At 46.1% G+C, this 16,682-nt stretch overlaps 1 protein-coding gene and 1 long non-coding RNA gene across 6 annotated transcripts in view; one reads left to right on the forward strand and one right to left on the reverse strand.

Annotated features, from left to right (window-relative positions):
- The window catches only part of LOC140393868 (uncharacterized), a 191,829-nt gene that overhangs the window by 47,597 nt on the left and 127,550 nt on the right, over positions 1-16,682 (reverse strand). For all 4 annotated transcript variants that reach the window (XM_072480419.1, XM_072480416.1, XM_072480417.1 and 1 more), the window contains 3 exons: positions 8,023-8,147; positions 5,966-6,185; positions 3,355-3,480 (listed from right to left, as the gene is read on the reverse strand). In XM_072480419.1, coding sequence (XP_072336520.1) covers positions 3,355-3,480; positions 5,966-6,185; positions 8,023-8,147 — 471 coding nt within the window. The remainder of the gene's footprint in view (positions 1-3,354; positions 3,481-5,965; positions 6,186-8,022; positions 8,148-16,682) is intronic.
- Positions 1-16,682, forward strand: part of LOC140393869 (uncharacterized) — an 86,509-nt gene that overhangs the window by 26,710 nt on the left and 43,117 nt on the right. The window lies entirely within an intron of this gene.

The raw sequence follows: 16,682 nt of genomic DNA on the forward strand, positions 1-16,682 counted from the left end.
CCTTACCATCCACTCTGTCCTTCCGAAAAGTTTGATACCCTCGGATATTTAACTCCCAGTCGTGACCATCCTTTAACCATGTTTCAGTAATGGTCACTAAACCATAGTCATTCACGATGATTTGCGTCATCAACTCATTTACCTTATTCCGAATACTACGAGCATTCAGGTAAAGTACACTTATGTTGGCTTTTATTCCTCTGTTTTGAATCTTAACACCTTGATCAGTAACCTCTCCTAAGTTATTTTTCCTCTTAACTTTTCTCCTAATTTTCCTTGTCGTTGAACCCACATCTTCATGTAACAACCTGCCGCGTCGCTTTCCATTTATGTTTTTACTTCCTGTTTTATTCCTTTTAGTATTACTGGGCAAATTCACTGAGCTCCCCTCAGTCACTGTACTTTGTACTGTCGCCCTTTTTGATTTTTGACGATGGCGTCTCTGCCTTGCACTTTCCCCCTTACTGCCTTTTGTTTCTGTCCCTGTTTTACTACCTTCCGACTTCCTGCATCGGTTCCCATCCCCCTGCCACATTAGTTTAAACACTCCCCATCCGCTCTAGCAAATAGCCCCCCTAGGACATCAGTTCCAGTCCTGCCAAGGTGTATACCGTCCAGTTTGGACAGGTCCCACCTCCCCCAGAACCGGTCCCAATGCCCCAGGAATCTGAAACGCTCCCCCGACACCATCCCTTCAGCCACGTATTCATCCTATATATCCTGTTATTTCTACTCTGACTAGCATGTGGCACCATTAATAATCCTGAGATCACTACCTTCAAGGTCCGATTTCTTAGCTTCCTGCCTAGCTCCCTGTATTCTGCTTTTAGGACCTCATCCCTTTTTTTTACCTATGTCGTTTGCACCGATGTGTACCACGACCACTGGCTGTTCACCCTCTACCTCCAGAATGTCCTGTACCTGCTCCGAGACATCCTTGACCCTAGCACCAGGGAGGCAACATACCATCCTGGAGTCTTGTTTGCGGCTACAGAAACGCCTGTCTATTCCCCTTACAATTGAATCCCCTATGGCTATTACACTGTCACACTTATCACCCCTCCCCTCTACAGAAGAACCAACCATGGTGCCACGTATTTGGCTGTTGCTGTTTTCCCCTGACATGCCATTCCCCTCAACAATATCCAAAGCCGTATATCTGTTCTGTAGGGGAATGGCCACAGGAGATTCCTGCACTACCTGCCTCGCTCTCTTGCTCTGTCTGGTGGTCACTCATTCCCTTCCTGCCTGTGGAGTCTGAGCCTGCGGTGTGACCACCTCTCTATACATGCTGTCCACGATGCTCTCCGACTCACGGATGCTCCACAGTGTCTCCAGCCGCCGCTCCAGTTCTGAAACTCGAGCTTCCAGGAGCTGTAACTGGAGACACTTCCTGCACACATGCTGACCCTGGGGACTGGAACTGTCCCCATCCTGCCACATAGAGCAAGAGGAGCAGACCACACCTTGGAGCTGTCCTGCCATGATTTATTCCTTTAAATTAAACTTTTGAGATTAAACTTTAGAAAGATGTTTTTCATCACAGAACCTGTGTGTTAATTTTTACACATCTTTTAGTTTCTACAGTGTTGTTCCTTCTTCCACCAACTTCTCATCTCCTCCAATTTGCAACCATGTGACAGACTGTCATGGAAAATAAGCCCAAGAAAGATCCATTCAGGCTCATGAAGCTTGCTGCCTTTAACAGAAGTGCACAGTTTACACTTGTCAAATGTACTCAATGAATAACCAGCGGTAATATTTTCAGGAAGCCAACTTTGATTTTCCTTCATGACCATCAAATCCTCAAGGTATTCAAACCTGACCAATCACATTCAACAGTTAAGTCTTCCATAATCCAAGCAATTCCAAGTGGAACTGTCCTTAAAATGCTCATCTGTGGAATTTCCATAGGGTTCTTTGTGGCGATAAAGTGGCAAACACTGCTGCCTCACAATACCAGGGACCCGGATTCGATTCCGACCTTGGGCGACTGTCCTTGTGGTGCTTGTACATTCTCCCTGTGTCTGCACGGGTTTTCTTCGGGTGTTCCGGTTTCCTACCACAGTCTAAAGATGTGCAGGTTAGGTGGATTGGCCACACTAGTGTTCAAACGTTGGGTGGGGTGGTGGGGCATGGGCTTAGGTGGAGTGCTCTTTCTGAAGGTCAGTACAGATTCGATGGACAGAATGGCCTCCTTCTGCATGTTCAGGATTCTATGATTCTTCTGTTCTCTTGCTATCTCTTCAGTGGAGGATTGGAATAAACTCTACAGTTCCTTTAGCCTGTCCACTTAGCTCCCATCACATTCTGGTGTGAGATTGGAATAACACAACAGAAATGTTCCCCCCTAAGTTATCTCTGTCTGTACTTCATTAATTTTCCTTCTAAAAGCATTTTGTAGAACAAGTTTATGAATTTTCTCAGTGGTGGCTTGATCAGAGTGTACATGCGCTCGTTACAAATATCACCATATTTATAAATACATCATATGAGGGTCATACAGCTGTATTTATTTGTGTGGAGGTGTTTGTTGGGGCGAGGGCCATTATTAAGCAGGAAGTTGTCAGGAAGGGAGTAGGTACGCTAGGTTGGTGAAAGCAGCAGATCCCTGAAAGGGATGAACACGACATTGAGACCTGTCTCTTCAACAGTCAGCCCTAGGACTGTCCCAGATATGGGAACTCAGGTTGCGTAAGGAGCTGATTCACAGAGAAATAAAGTTTCATTTTGCTGAGTTCCGAGTGGCTCAAGCAGCCCATGCAAAGCTTGCTCTGACTGGGTCAAACATATTCGCAAGGGGATTACTGGCTGCAGTTTGCCAAGGGATATTGGTCAGCAGTTAATCAACATGATCATTAACTGATTTTGCTTGTAATCAAGCAAAATATACTGAAACAAATCACTATGTAAATTAGCAGATTGGCAATAAGACACTATAGGTGTGAATAAATTAATCATATTCATTTCCCGACAGATTGGATTGCAATGATGTTAAACCAGAGAGAGACCATTGTGAGGCGTGTTCCACAAAAGCGGAGCACAAGACTGCTTGGGGAATCATTTAAAAGAAATTACTTCATTTTTCGTACTTTATTTCCTTGCCAAAACAGTGTCAACATTTTTTTTTTACATTGCACCACCCTGTTGATACATATCAATACACCTGTTCCAAGATTATCACTGTCTGGGGCACATCAGTGTCCTCTCGTAACTTTGTTCTGTTTACATAACTATCTTTGTGTTTTAGCAGATAGTGTCCAGGAAGTATGCCAGCCTCCCACTGTTGATTTGGCTACTACCCACACCTAGCTGATCATATCACTGCAAAATCATCACGCAGCTCAGACTTACTCTGAATGATGTAGCTCTTGAAGAGAAGCGGTGAAAGGGCACATCGTTTGAACTGGGACCGTCAGCATTATTTTCCTTTTTCTGGCTCTGTATTTCTGTGGCTACAGCAGATGTTACTTTTACATCCTGAAATTATATTTAAAAAATATCCCAATGACACTGTACGTTTCTGTTCCCCGACTTTATAACCTAAATATTCCACTTGGATAAAATCCCACGAGGAATAATGTAATTCCGAACTGAAGAACAAACACTGTCACATTTTTCTGGGTCAACTGAATTATAATAATTTGGCCTGCTACTATTTTTGTTTGGCTGGCTGCCATGTGGCCTGGTGGGTGGGGTGGGTCTAATGAACAGGAGATTCTGCACAACTTAAAAATCTGTAGTAGCTGAACAGGGCCAGCAGAATTATAGCAAACTGGTCATGAATATCTTTACCAGACAACAAACTTCCTCCTTATACAAGTAAATATTTTGGAGGAAGAGACTAGGATTCATTCCAATTCAGTTAGGGACAGACATTCAAATGACATTGATGTCTTTAAGACAGAGATAGATAGGTTCTTGATTAATAAGGGGTTCAGGGGTTACGTGGAGAAAGCAGGAGAATGGGGATGAGAAAATATCAGCCATGATTGAATGGCGGAGCAGACTCGATGGGCCGAGTGGCCTAATTCTGCTCCTATGTCTTATGGTCTTATGGACACAGTCAGTAACCTCTGATCACAAAAGACCAAATAATGCGTGAGAAAGAACTTGCATTTACATTACATTTTACTACATCCCTTAGAAGTGGCTCATAGGATATTACAGACAGCAGATTACTTTTTGAAGTGTTATTATGTGGGCAAACATGGGAATCATTTTAGCATTCTGCCAAAAGCCACAAAAACAATGAGGCCAATGGCCAGATAACCTACTTTTATTGGTGTCAGAGAATGGGATATTGATCAGAAAATTGAAAGAATATGATGGGGTTTCTAACGTCGATTTGAACCAACCATTGGGTCCTGCACTTAATTATATAATCTCTTAATTATATATAAACACTGACAGGAGCAGGTGATAAGAACAAGTGGTCCTTTACTGTCGCAACCAGGGTAATGTCTAGTTTCCGGAACTAAACCAATGATACAAAATTTTGAACATTTGTAACCTGTGAGGAGAAGTGATATGCACCAAGAGGTTGGTGGAATGGGCAGACAAGTGGCAAATGAAATTTAATGCAAAGAAGTGTGAAGCGATTCATTTTGACGGGAAGATCAAGCAGATACAATGGGGTGAATTCTCCGCCTCCATAGCCGCGTGTTTCTCGGTAGCGTGCTGTCATTGGCAGCGGGATTCTCCGTACCTGCTGCTGATCAATGGGATTCCAAATTGCGGGTGGCACGGTAGCACAGTGGTTAGCACTATTGCTTCATAGCGGCAGGGACCGGGGTTCAATTCCCGGCTTGGATCACTGTCTGGGCGGAGTCTGCATGTTCTCCCCGTGTCTGAGTGGGTTTCCTCCAGGTGCTCCGGCTTCCTCCCACAAGTCCCGAAAGATGTGCTTGTTAGGTGAATTGGACATTCTGAATTCTCACTCAGTATATCTGAACAGGCGCCGGAATGTGGCGACTAGGGGATTTTCACAGTAACATCATTGCAGTGGTAACATAAGCCTACTTGGGGCACTAATAAAGATTATTATTATTGTAAACACCCCGTTCCTCTGGGAAACCCGGAGCAAGGGTGTACTGCCGGCGGAACAGAGAATCCTGCCAGCTGAGAATTCACCTCAATATAAATTGTACCCTAATTAAAGGGTACAATTCTAAAAGAGATGCAGGAGCAATATGTGTGTCAATCATTAAATGTGGCATGGCAGGATGAGAAAGAGGTGAATAAAGCATATGGGATTCTGGACTTTATAAATAGGGACATTAAGTTCTTTAAAAATGTTTAAACCTTGCTCAGAGTTACAAAGCCATTGGGCATAGTGGACAGTGCAAGCCTTTAATCAATACCCTTGCTTGCTCCGAAAACCAATCCAAATTGCAAATACAAGAGAACCATGATAAACCCATGCACAACATTGGTTCAGCCTCAATTGGGGTATTGTATCTAGTTCTGGATACCATACTTTAGCAAGGATGTGAAGCATTGAAAAAGGTGCAGAGAAGAGTCATGAGAATTTTCCCAGAGATGAGGAACGTCGGTAGATCAGAGAAGCTGGGACTGTTCCCCGTGGAGAAGAAAAGCTTTGTGTTGGTCGAGGTGTTCAAAATCCTAAGAGGTCTGGGCAGAGCAGATAGCGAGAAACTCTCCCCATTGACAGAAAGATCTAGAACCAGAAGACACAAGAGTAAGTTAATTCATGCAAGAAGCTGTGGTAACATGATGAAAAACATTTTTACGCAATGATGGTTAGGATCTGGAATACAATGCCTGAAAGTGTGGTGAATGCAGAATCAACCCCTTTGGTGGAAAATTGGATAATTATCTGAAGAGAAAATATTTATAGGGTTATTAGGAAAAGCCAGAGAGGTGGGATGAGGTGAGTTGTTTGTGCTATAATCAATTTATAATTTTATGATTCTATGACAGCTATTGCAAGTTATTGCCTTACCGTTGTCCCTGCTTTGCTGCTCTCTCTCTTAAAAGACTCCTGTCCTATTTTCTCATGTTCTCCTCTTTCACTTACTTTGGGTTCTGTTCTTGCCTGAGATTTGAAACAGTCGTTTGCAACTCTTGTGCTGCTTTTTGCTTCCGGATAGCACTTGTTATTCTCCAAACTCAGCTGTGTTTTCAGTCTTGTTGGGCTTTTTACTTCTTTTGGTTTCCCCAAGCTGTGAGTAGGCAAGTAATACAAATCCAGATTAGCATGCGGCACTCATCAAACATCGCAGTGGCAAAGTTATGAAACTCAGGAATCCTGCCTGATGCCAACTACTGGTGCTGGTGATGAGATTCAACACTTCTTAAAATGACCACAAGATGGAATACTACACTGCAGAGTGAAGGAGAAAGGGATTACCTATATGGCCAAGACCTCTATTCCTTGGCAGAAAAAGTAGTTTGTGGGATTGCGATCCCAAAACACTGGTAACAATGCCAGGTGTTGAAAACAGATTTAAACTGTTCAGGGCATTGTATATACAATCAATAAATGGGCAGTGGTTTCCTCAGAGATTTTGAATTTAAGCTGCAAGACAAGGTTGCCTTTCTAAGGAAATAGAGGTCAGTGTTCGAAACCAAATATTTATGGTCCTTACAGTTCAAATTATCATCTGATTGTCCAGCCTGACCTGATAATAATTGGAGCTTTTTGGTACACTTGTGTAGACCATTGAAGAAGGCAAATTTATACCCTGGCATCTGTAATTATTAACTGTTCCTTGTCTGTATTAAAATTGAAATGAAATGAAAATCGTTTATTGTCACAAGTAGGCTTCAAATGAAGTTACTGTGAAAAGCCCCTAGTCGCCACATTCTGGCGCCTGTTTGGGGAGGCTGGTACGGGAATTGAACCATGCTGCTGGCCTGCCTTGGTCTGCTTTCAAAGCCAGCGATTTAGCCCAGTGTACTAATTAAATCAATTAGAATATTGTAATCTTGAAAGAAATGGATGAGATAGATTTTCTTTGGAACACAAGGATGTTTTGTACTTTGTAGCAGATATAATACTGAGATAAAGGCCAGGATTCTCTGGCAGTTGCGATTCACGTTTTCTGCTGGCAGCACACTACTGCCCCTGGGTTTCCCAGCGCTGTGGGGTGGCTTCAACGGGGAATCCCATTGTCAGGCAGCAGGAAGAGAAAATCCCACCGCCAGCGAATGGCACGCCACTGAGAAACACACAGCTGGGGAACCAAAGAATCCAGTCCAACATCATATACTTAAGTAATGGGCGCGATATCATGCCCAAAAAGCAGAGTCCCGTTTTGGGTTCCTGCAGAACTGAGAACAACCCCATTATCAAACAGGACCTCAGTCGGGAATGCCCCACCGTCAGTGCAAAAAGAGACCAGAGCGCCGTTTCTAAATGCCGCCTCGATCTCCAGATCTCCCTCGGACACTGCATTGTGGCCTATGTACCGCTTCATTGCTCCAACCTACCTCTTAGGGAGTCCTTGAGCTCCCCCTCCCCCACCCCACCACATAGGGCAGGGCACCCCTGGGCCTGATCCTTGACATGGGAAATCTGGCACCCGGGCACTTTGGCACTGGCACCCTGGCAGTACCACTGCCAGCCTGACAGTACCACTGCCAGATGGCACTTCCAGGGTTGCCAGGTGGCCATGCCAAGATGCCAGGCTGGTAGTGTGGCAACGGGAATGCCAGGGTTCCACCCTACCCAGAGCCTGGTCACCCGGGCCTCCGATGGCCTGGCCTCACATCGCCCAAGTGCTCTCATGCCTGTTTGTGTCGACCAGTGCTAACCGGTGCCATGGTGAGGTCACCCAGGTGCGAGGTTAGTTCCCAGGCCTCAGGAGAATCGGACGCAGACATATTTAAATGAGCCTAAAGGCTCACGTAATTATGGAAATCTGGATCTCGCCTAACAAGGGCAAAAGCCAGATTGCATCTCTTGCGCGATCGTGTCCGGCGTGCAGAGGCCATTTGATCGCACCCAATAACATAAGGCACATTATAAAGTAATCCACATATAAAGAGCACCCTTACCTTATAAAAGCCCGTGTGGTGTGTATGGGACTAAGTGGTGATTGAGGAGGTGTTTGACTGCAGGGGTTTTCTTTATCAGGATGATTCTGCAAACTGGCTACACTGTTGTTGATCTCCTTTTCCTGCTTAAAAATAAGAAAATCAACGATGTAAAGAAATTTCAGTTACCTGTTAAAACCTCGTATTGTATGTCACAGAAACACAGAATTGTTACAGAGCAGAAGGAGGCCATTCGGTACATCATAGAACATTACAGCGCAGGACAGGCCCTTCGGCCCTCGATGTTGCGCCGACCTGTGAAACCACTCTAAAGCCCATCTACACTATTCCCTTATTGTCCGTATGTCTATCCAATGACCATTTGAATGTCCTTAGTGTTGGCGAGTCCACTACTGTTGCAGGCAGGGCATTCCCGCCCTTACTACTCTCTGAGTAAAGAACCTGCCTCTGACATCTGTCTGATATCTATCTCCCCTCAATTTAAAGGTATGTCCCCTCGTGCTATACATCACAATCCGAGGAAAAAGGCTCTCACTGTCCACCCTATCCAATCCTCTGATCATCTTGTATGCCTCAATTAAGTCACCTCTTAAGCTTCTTCTCTCTAACGAAAACAGCCTCAAGTCCCTCAGCCTTTCCTCATAAGTTCTTCCCTCCATACCAGGCAACATTCTGGTAAATCTCCTCTGCACCCTTTCCAATGCTTCCACATCCTTCCTATAATGCGGCGACCAGAATTTCACGCACTACTCCAAATGCGGCCGCACCAGAGTTTTGTACAGCTGCAACATGACCTCATGGCTCCGAAACTCAATCCCTCTACCAATAAAAGCTAACACACCATACGCCTTCTTAACAACCCTCTCAACCTGGGTGGCAACTTTCAGGGATCTATGTACATGGACACCGAGATCTCTCTGCTCATCCACACTGCCAAGGACCTTACCATTAGCCCAGTACTCAGTCTTCCTGTTATTCCTTCCAAAATGAATCACCTCACACTTTTCTGCATTAAACTCCATTTGCCACCTCTCAGCCCAGCGCTGCAGCTTATCTATGTCATCAGTGGCGGGATTCTCCGCAATCGGCATGATGTCCGCCGACCGGCGCCAAAAATGGCGCGAATCAGTCCGGCATCGCGCCGCCCCAAAGGTGCGGAATTCTCCGCATCTTGAGTGGCCGAGCCCTCACCTTGAAGGGCTAGGCCCGTGCCGGACTGATTTCTGCCCCGCCAGCTGGCGGGAAAGGCCTTTGGTGCCCCGCCAGCTGGCGCGGAAATGACTTTGCCGGGCGGCGCATGCACGGGAGCGTCAGCGGCCGCTCACAGCATCCCCGCGCATGCGCAGTGGAGGGGGTCTCTTCCGCCTCCGCCATAGTGGAGACCATGGTGAAGGCGGAAGGAAAAGAGTGCCCACACGGCACAGGCCCGCCCGCGGATCGGTGGGCCCCGATCGCGGGCCAGGCCACCATGGGGGCACCCCCCAGGGCCAGATCGCCCCGCGCCCCCCCCCCAGGACCCCGGAGCCCGCCCGCACCGCCTTGTCCCGCCAGTAAGAGAGGTGGTTTGATTCTCGCCGGCGGGACAGGCATTCCAGCAGCGGGACTTCGGGCCATCGCGGCCGGAGAATCGCCGGGGGGGGGGGCCCGCCAACCGGCGCGGCACGATTCCCACCCCCACAGAATATCCAGTGCCGGAGAATTCATTGGAGAATGGACGACAGGGGGCGACGAGGGTCCACCATGCCAGGAGGACCTGGGAGGCGCTCATTGCCTCCATATTCTCATAGGACGAGGCTGTGTTTGTCAGCTCAACCTCAGCCCACCCCACTGAACCCCCTCATTTCCCTTACTCCCCCCAATCTCCCCCTCACTTCCTTCCTTCCCCCAATCCCTGTACCCCCCATTTCTCTTCCTCCCAAACCATGCTCCAACCAATCCTCCTTCCCCCATTTCCTTAATTCCCCCCAACCACCCCTTCCCCTCCCCATTTCCCTCCTTTCCCATCACCCCTCTCCCACATTTCCCTACTTACCCCAATTCCTCCCTCCTCTCCAATCCCCTTCCCCCCAAACTATTGGATTGGATTGGATTTGTTTATTGTCACGTGTACCGAGGTGCAGTGAAAAGTATTTTTCTGCGAGCAGCTCAACAGATCATAAGTACATGAGAAGAAAAGGGAATAAAAGAAAATACATAAAAGGGCAACACAACATATACAATGTAATTACATAAGCACTGGCATCGGATGAAGCATACAGGGTGTAGTGTTAATGAAGTCAGTCCATAAGAGGGTCATTTAGGTGACAGTGGGGAAGAAGCTGTTTTTGAGTTTGTTCGTGTGTGTTCTCAGACTTCTGTATCTCCTGCCCGATGGAAGAAGTTGGAAGAGTGAGTAAGCCGGGTGGGAGGGATCTTTGATTATACTGCCCGCTTTCCCCAGGCAGCGGGCGGTGTAGATAGAGTCAATGGATGGGAGGCAGGTTTGTGTGATGGACTGGGTGGTGTTCACGACTCTCTGAAGTTTCTTGCGGTCCTGGGCCGAGCAGTTGCCATACCAGGCTGTGATGCAGCCTGATGGGATGCTTTCTATGGTGCATCTGTAAAAGTTGGTAAGAGTCAATGTGGACATGCCGAATTTCCTTAGTTTCCTGAGGAAGTATAGGCGCTGTTGTGCTTTCTTGGTGGTAGCGTCGACGTGGGTGGACCAGGACAGATTTTTGGAGATGTGCACCCCTAGGAATTTGAAACTGCTAACCTATCTCCACCTTGGCCCCGTTGATGCTGACAGGGGTGTGTACAATACTTTGCTTCCTGAAGTCAATGACCAGCTCTTTAGTTTTGCTGGCATTGAGGGAGAGATTGTTGTCGCTACACCACTCCACTAGGTTCTCTATCTCCCTCCTGTATTCGGACTCATCGTTATTCGAGATCCGGCCCACTATGGTCGTATCGTCAGCAAACTTGTAGATGGAGTTGGAACCAAGTTTTGCCACGCAGTCGTGTGTGTACACGGAGTAGGTATACTATCAGGTATTACATGTTTTAATAGTGAACATTTACATTCCCATTGCCCCTAGCTACAGAGAGTGAACTCCCCAATGTCCACTCAGTGCTCCTCACTCTTCCTGATCGTTCGTGGTCTACTGCTGTGTCTTGGTGTGTCCCCAGGATGCACATCAGAGGTGGAGGCAGCCTACTGGAAGGTGAGAGTGATAGCTGTGAAGCTTTGATGGTGGTCTCCTCGGAATGGCCGCTTGTGCGACAGAGGAGGGAATGACTCGAGATGGCCCAGCCTCATCAGCTGGAGATCCTGCGAGACAATGGACATGTGGTCGGTGAGAGAGAAGGGCATTTTGTCTGACATGACCAACTCAATTGAGACAGGTCATGTGGGTGAAGGGGCAATGGATCCTCACCTCTGCAGTGCAGGCCAACCTCACTATCGGTTGATGCTTTCTCCTCGGACAACCCCACGGTTTCCAGAGCCCATGTCTTATAGGGGATAAAGACTCGGATCGCTGGCATCCCGCTCCCCATCCTGTCCCTTTCCCACTTATTATGGGCTATCTTCTCCTGCAGGGTCATGAGGGCATTGTGAGTCGCATGCTTGATGGATCACCCCCTCGGGAAAATGTGTGGCCCGCCTCTCACCCGCAACATCCTGGTCACGACGGCATTGCCAAAGTGTGGAGCATGTCTGCAAACTGCCATGCTTGTGTGTTGACAGAGAGTGAGTGGTGAGGGAGTGTTTAAAAGCAGTTCCTTCTTGCTAGCGGTGAGAAACTGAGGCATGAGTCAGGCAGCGAGGGAGACAGTAATGGCAAGAATCTCGTGGGGGCTCATTTTTGGCAGGAGGTGCTGGTGAATACGGGCTCCAATCTCGTCAATGCGGCCGTCAATAAACACCCCACCAAACACTCCCAAAATGACACTTTGAAATGTTTCCATTAAATCGCACCCAACATGTTCTCTACACTCTGACATCAGTCATTGGGCACGTCGGTCAGTGAGAATATAGTGAAAACCTTCCAGCTCTTTCTGATTTATATTTCAATTTGATCCCCATTAATCTTGATCAGGGTCTTTGTTCACAACAAAGGGCACAGATTAAATTCACTCTAACATCAGCTGTAAATTCCAATTTCCCATGGGTATGTTCTCTACTTTTGTCTTTTGAGGTTATTAATAAAAAATTCTTGCGTGTCATCTAGTTTCACTGGTTTTTGCAGGAGATTTAATGATCAATGGATAATTAGTCTATACCTGTGTGGGAGTAGAATTTATGCTGGAATGGAAATCATTCGGCTGAGTCACTTAGCCACAAAAATGTCCTGCTACATGCATCTACACCAGCGGTGGACAACCTGCGGGCCAGGGATCACATGCGGCCCATCAGACTTCTGACTGCAGCCCACGATACACTTTGCTGACTGTTATCCACGCACAGATTTGCCACATTTCGCTTGTTTCCAATTGTGTAGCTTTTTTTCTTACCGGTATAATTAGAATCATAGAATCATAGACGTTTACAGCATGGAAACAGGCCCTTCGGCCCAACCAGTCCATGCCGCCCAGTTTTTACCATTAAGCTAGTCCCAGTTGCCCGCACTTGGCCCATAACCCTCTTTACCCATCTTACCCATGTAACTATCTAAATGTTTTTTAAAAGACACAATTGTACCCGCCTCGATTACTACCTCTGGCAGCCCATTCCAGACACTCACTACCCTCTGAGTGAAGAAATTGTCCCTCTGGGCCCTTCTGAATCTCTCCCCTCTCACCTTAAACCTATGCCCTCTAGTTTTAGACTCCCCTACCTTTGGGAAAAGATGTTGACTATCTACCTTATCTATGCCCCTCATTATTTTATACACCTCTATAAGATCACCCCTAAGCCTCCTACGCTCCAAGGAAAAAAGTCCCAGTCTATCCAGCCTCTCCTTATAACTCAAACCATCAAGTCCCGGCAACATCCTAGTAAATCTTTTCTGCACTCTTTCCAGTTTAATAATATCCTTCCTATAATAGGGTGACCAGAACTGCACACAGTATTCCAAGTGTGGCCGTACCAATGTCTTGTACAACTTCAACAAGACGTCCCAACTCCTGTATTCAATGTTCTGACCAATGAAACCAAGCATGCCGAATGCCTTCTTCACCACCCTGTCCACCTGCGACTCCACCTTCAAGGAGCTATGAACCTGTACTCCTAGATCTCTTTGTTCTATAACTCTCCCCAACGCCATACCATTAACTGAGTAGGTCCTGGCCTGATTCGATCTGCCAAAATGCATCACCTCACATTTATCTAAATTAAACTCCATCTGCCATTCGTCGGCCCACTGGCCTAATTGATCAAGATCCCTTTGCAATCCTAGATAACCTTCTTCACTATCCACTGTGCCACCAATCTTGGTGTCATCTGCAAACTTACTAACCATGCCTCCTAAATTCTCATCCAAATCATTAATATAAATCACAAATAACAGTGGACCCAGCACCGATCCCTGAGGCACACCACTGGTCACAGGCCTCCAATTGATGTGATATGCACTTAAAGCAAAGGCATGTGAAGTGAGGTGCGTACTGATTGCAGACAACATTAACTGTCTGCATCCAATCAAGCGTAAATTCAATCAATCAGGTAGCACATGGTTAGCACTGTTGCTTCACAGCTCCAGGGACCCCGGTTAGATTCCCGGCTTGGGTCACTGTCTGTGCGGAGTCGGCATGTTATCCTCGTGTTTTGTGGGTGAATTGGACATTCTGAATTCTCCCTCAGTGTACCTGAACAGGCACCGGAGTGTGGCAATTAGGGGATTTTCACAGTAAGTTCATTGCAGTGTTAATGTAAGCCTACTTGTGACACTAATAAAGATTATTATTATAAATATTTAGTTTGCCTTTATCAGTTGAGGTTGATGACAGTTCTATTAATATAAGGCAGCATGGTAGCACAAGTGGATAGCACTGTGGCTTCACAGCGCCAAAGTCCCAGGTTCGATTCCCCGCTGGACCACTGTCTGTGCGAAGTGTGCAAGTTCTCCCTGTGGCTGCGTGGGTTTCCTCCGGGTGCTCCGGTTTCCTCCCACAGTCCAAAGATGTGCAGGTTAGGTGGATTGGCCATGCTAAATTGCCCTTAGTGTCCAAAAAGGTTAGGAGGGGTTATTGGGTTACGGGGATAGGGTTGAAGTCAGGGCTTAAGTGGGTCGGTGCAGACTCGATGGGCCGAATGGCCTCCTTCTGCACTGCATGTATGTATGCATGTATGATATGAAACATTAACCATTTTCGATAACTAGTTATGAAATATTTGGTGTGTATTCAATGTATTTAATCTCATTCAACACTCAGTTAGTGAACAAGCCCGATTTCAAACTCGCTGCCCACTGAGATGCCCACACATGCGGCCTAGCCTATCAGATCTACACTCATTGTTGCTACTTTGTAGGAAATAAATACAGAGATCAGTACATAGATTAGATTTCAATTTCAACCTTTTGTGATCACACTACCTACCCAGTCGAGATTTTCCTGAATGTTTGTAACAACCTGTGTTGGGATTATCATTCTTTTATAAAAATAAATTTAGAGTACACAATTCTTTTTTGTCCCAATTAAGAGGCAATTTAGCGGGGCCAATTCACCTACCCTGCAGATCTATTTTATGTTTTGGGGGTGAGGCCCACACAGACACAGGGAATCATTCCACTATTTTGAATAATGAAAAGAAAACATCAAATGCTTGTGTTCAGAAATTTGGAAAAAGAAAACAGAAAACACTGTAAACTGGATATGTAGTTGAAAACGAAATGCAGGGCTATGGGTAAAGAGCAGACAAGTGGGAATAATAATAATAATAATCACTTATTGTCACGAGTAGGCTTCAATGAAGTTCCTGTGAAAAGCCCCTAGGTTCTTCCCAGGAGCTGTTACAGGTATGATGGGCTGAATGGCCACTGTCTCTGCTGTATGATTTTATGAAATACAAAGCATGTCAGTCGACATGTAAAGAGAAAGAGCAGGTTAACTTTTTGGGTGTGTACCCTTCTTTTGAACACTCATTCGAACTCTGACCACAGGAGCAAATATTGAAGCTGCTGAAACCAAGCAAGAGGGAAATACTGGGATGATTGCCACATGACAGAAAATAATTTAACATGAAAATGTCAGGAGCCTAAAGTTCAACACGCTGATATCAGACAATCAGGTTTTAACTGAAATCTTTATGAAGGTGTGGCACAAAAATAGGCTGATACTCCAGACAGAGGTGACTGGTTTCACTTTCTTTGCCCAGAATAATGACCTGCTTTCCATTCGAGGTGCTCTCTGGAGTAATGTGAACATTATTTTCTCACAGACCTATCTTTCTAATGTTGATGTAGCAATTGATCGCAAATGTTTTCCCATTACTTCACAAAGCCACAACAGAACAAGCCAAGGAGAGCACATGCCTTTTAATAACTGAACCCAAAGGAACATCAAGTAAAATTCAATTGAACATGTTTGCCCTGATAGTTTCAGGGAGGTGGGATGGCAACAAACCCTGCAATGCTGGAGACACGGAGGTACAGGTAATGGCAGGATGATATTATAATTTGTTTTGTTCCATTTCCAATTGAATATAGGCTGAATGGAATGTCTGGTCAGTGGTTAGGAGTCAACACTAACCAGTTTCAGGAGGCCACAGCCAGAGATCCTTAGGATGTCCGCACTGTTTGGGAATTACGGCAGGAGGTGGATGTGGAAGAATAGAGAGAGACCATGATTGGCGGGGGAAGGCAAAGTGGAGAACGCTCCTAACATTCCTGAAGTACAAGGAATGCTGTGAAAGACACTTGCCCATTGAGCTAAAAGTTCCCATTTCTCTTCATTATTTAGCCTGTTCCAAGGCCTGTTCGAGGCCAACAGTGATTAGGGAAAGAGGGGGGAAAAGGAGGGAGGAAGACAAGAGCAAGAGGTGGAGGGGGGGGGAAGGGGAGGAGAGAACCCAAGGAGGCCACAGAGTGCAACACAAGGGGTAAATGGAGAAGAGAGGAGGGCTACGCAGTCGTCGTCCCCCGCCCCCCCACCAGCAACAAAAAACTAAAGACCCAAACAGAAAGAAACAGAACGCAGTGTGTGGCGCTAAAGGCAGAAGGCATCATTAAGAGAGATACTAAGCCACCAACTAAGGATTGGGAGGGGAAGGGGAAGGGGACAGGGGGGGGGGGCGGGGGGGTGGAAGCAGACGGGGGAAAACACAAGTAGAAAACTGTATAAATAAGTAACAACTTTATTTGTAAACATCAGGCACACCGGAGCTGTTACTATGTAAAAACTGGAAAATACCAGTAAAAACACTTTAAAAAAATTACTGTTGATCCAGGAATATGGAACCACAGTGCATTTTAAATCATCTCCTCTTTGCACCGTGTGGGATCCAACTAAATATACTAATTAAGTGTCCACCGTTCATTGCACGACACACATGTAATACTGTCTACTGGTGGAATGTCACCTGATCTGTAGTGATATCAGCCGAGTGCTTGCAGGGGCTTCTGGAGTTCACCATCTTATGCTATAGAAGCAACATCTCTTAATAAACCCTGCACTATGCTTTTTACGAGCTTAGACCATGGCACCTCTACTTCTTTTTCCCTTTGCGGCAAATGACAAAA

Source organism: Scyliorhinus torazame, chromosome 17 (genome assembly GCF_047496885.1).
Source record: "Scyliorhinus torazame isolate Kashiwa2021f chromosome 17, sScyTor2.1, whole genome shotgun sequence".
Lineage (NCBI taxonomy): Eukaryota > Metazoa > Chordata > Chondrichthyes > Carcharhiniformes > Scyliorhinidae > Scyliorhinus > Scyliorhinus torazame.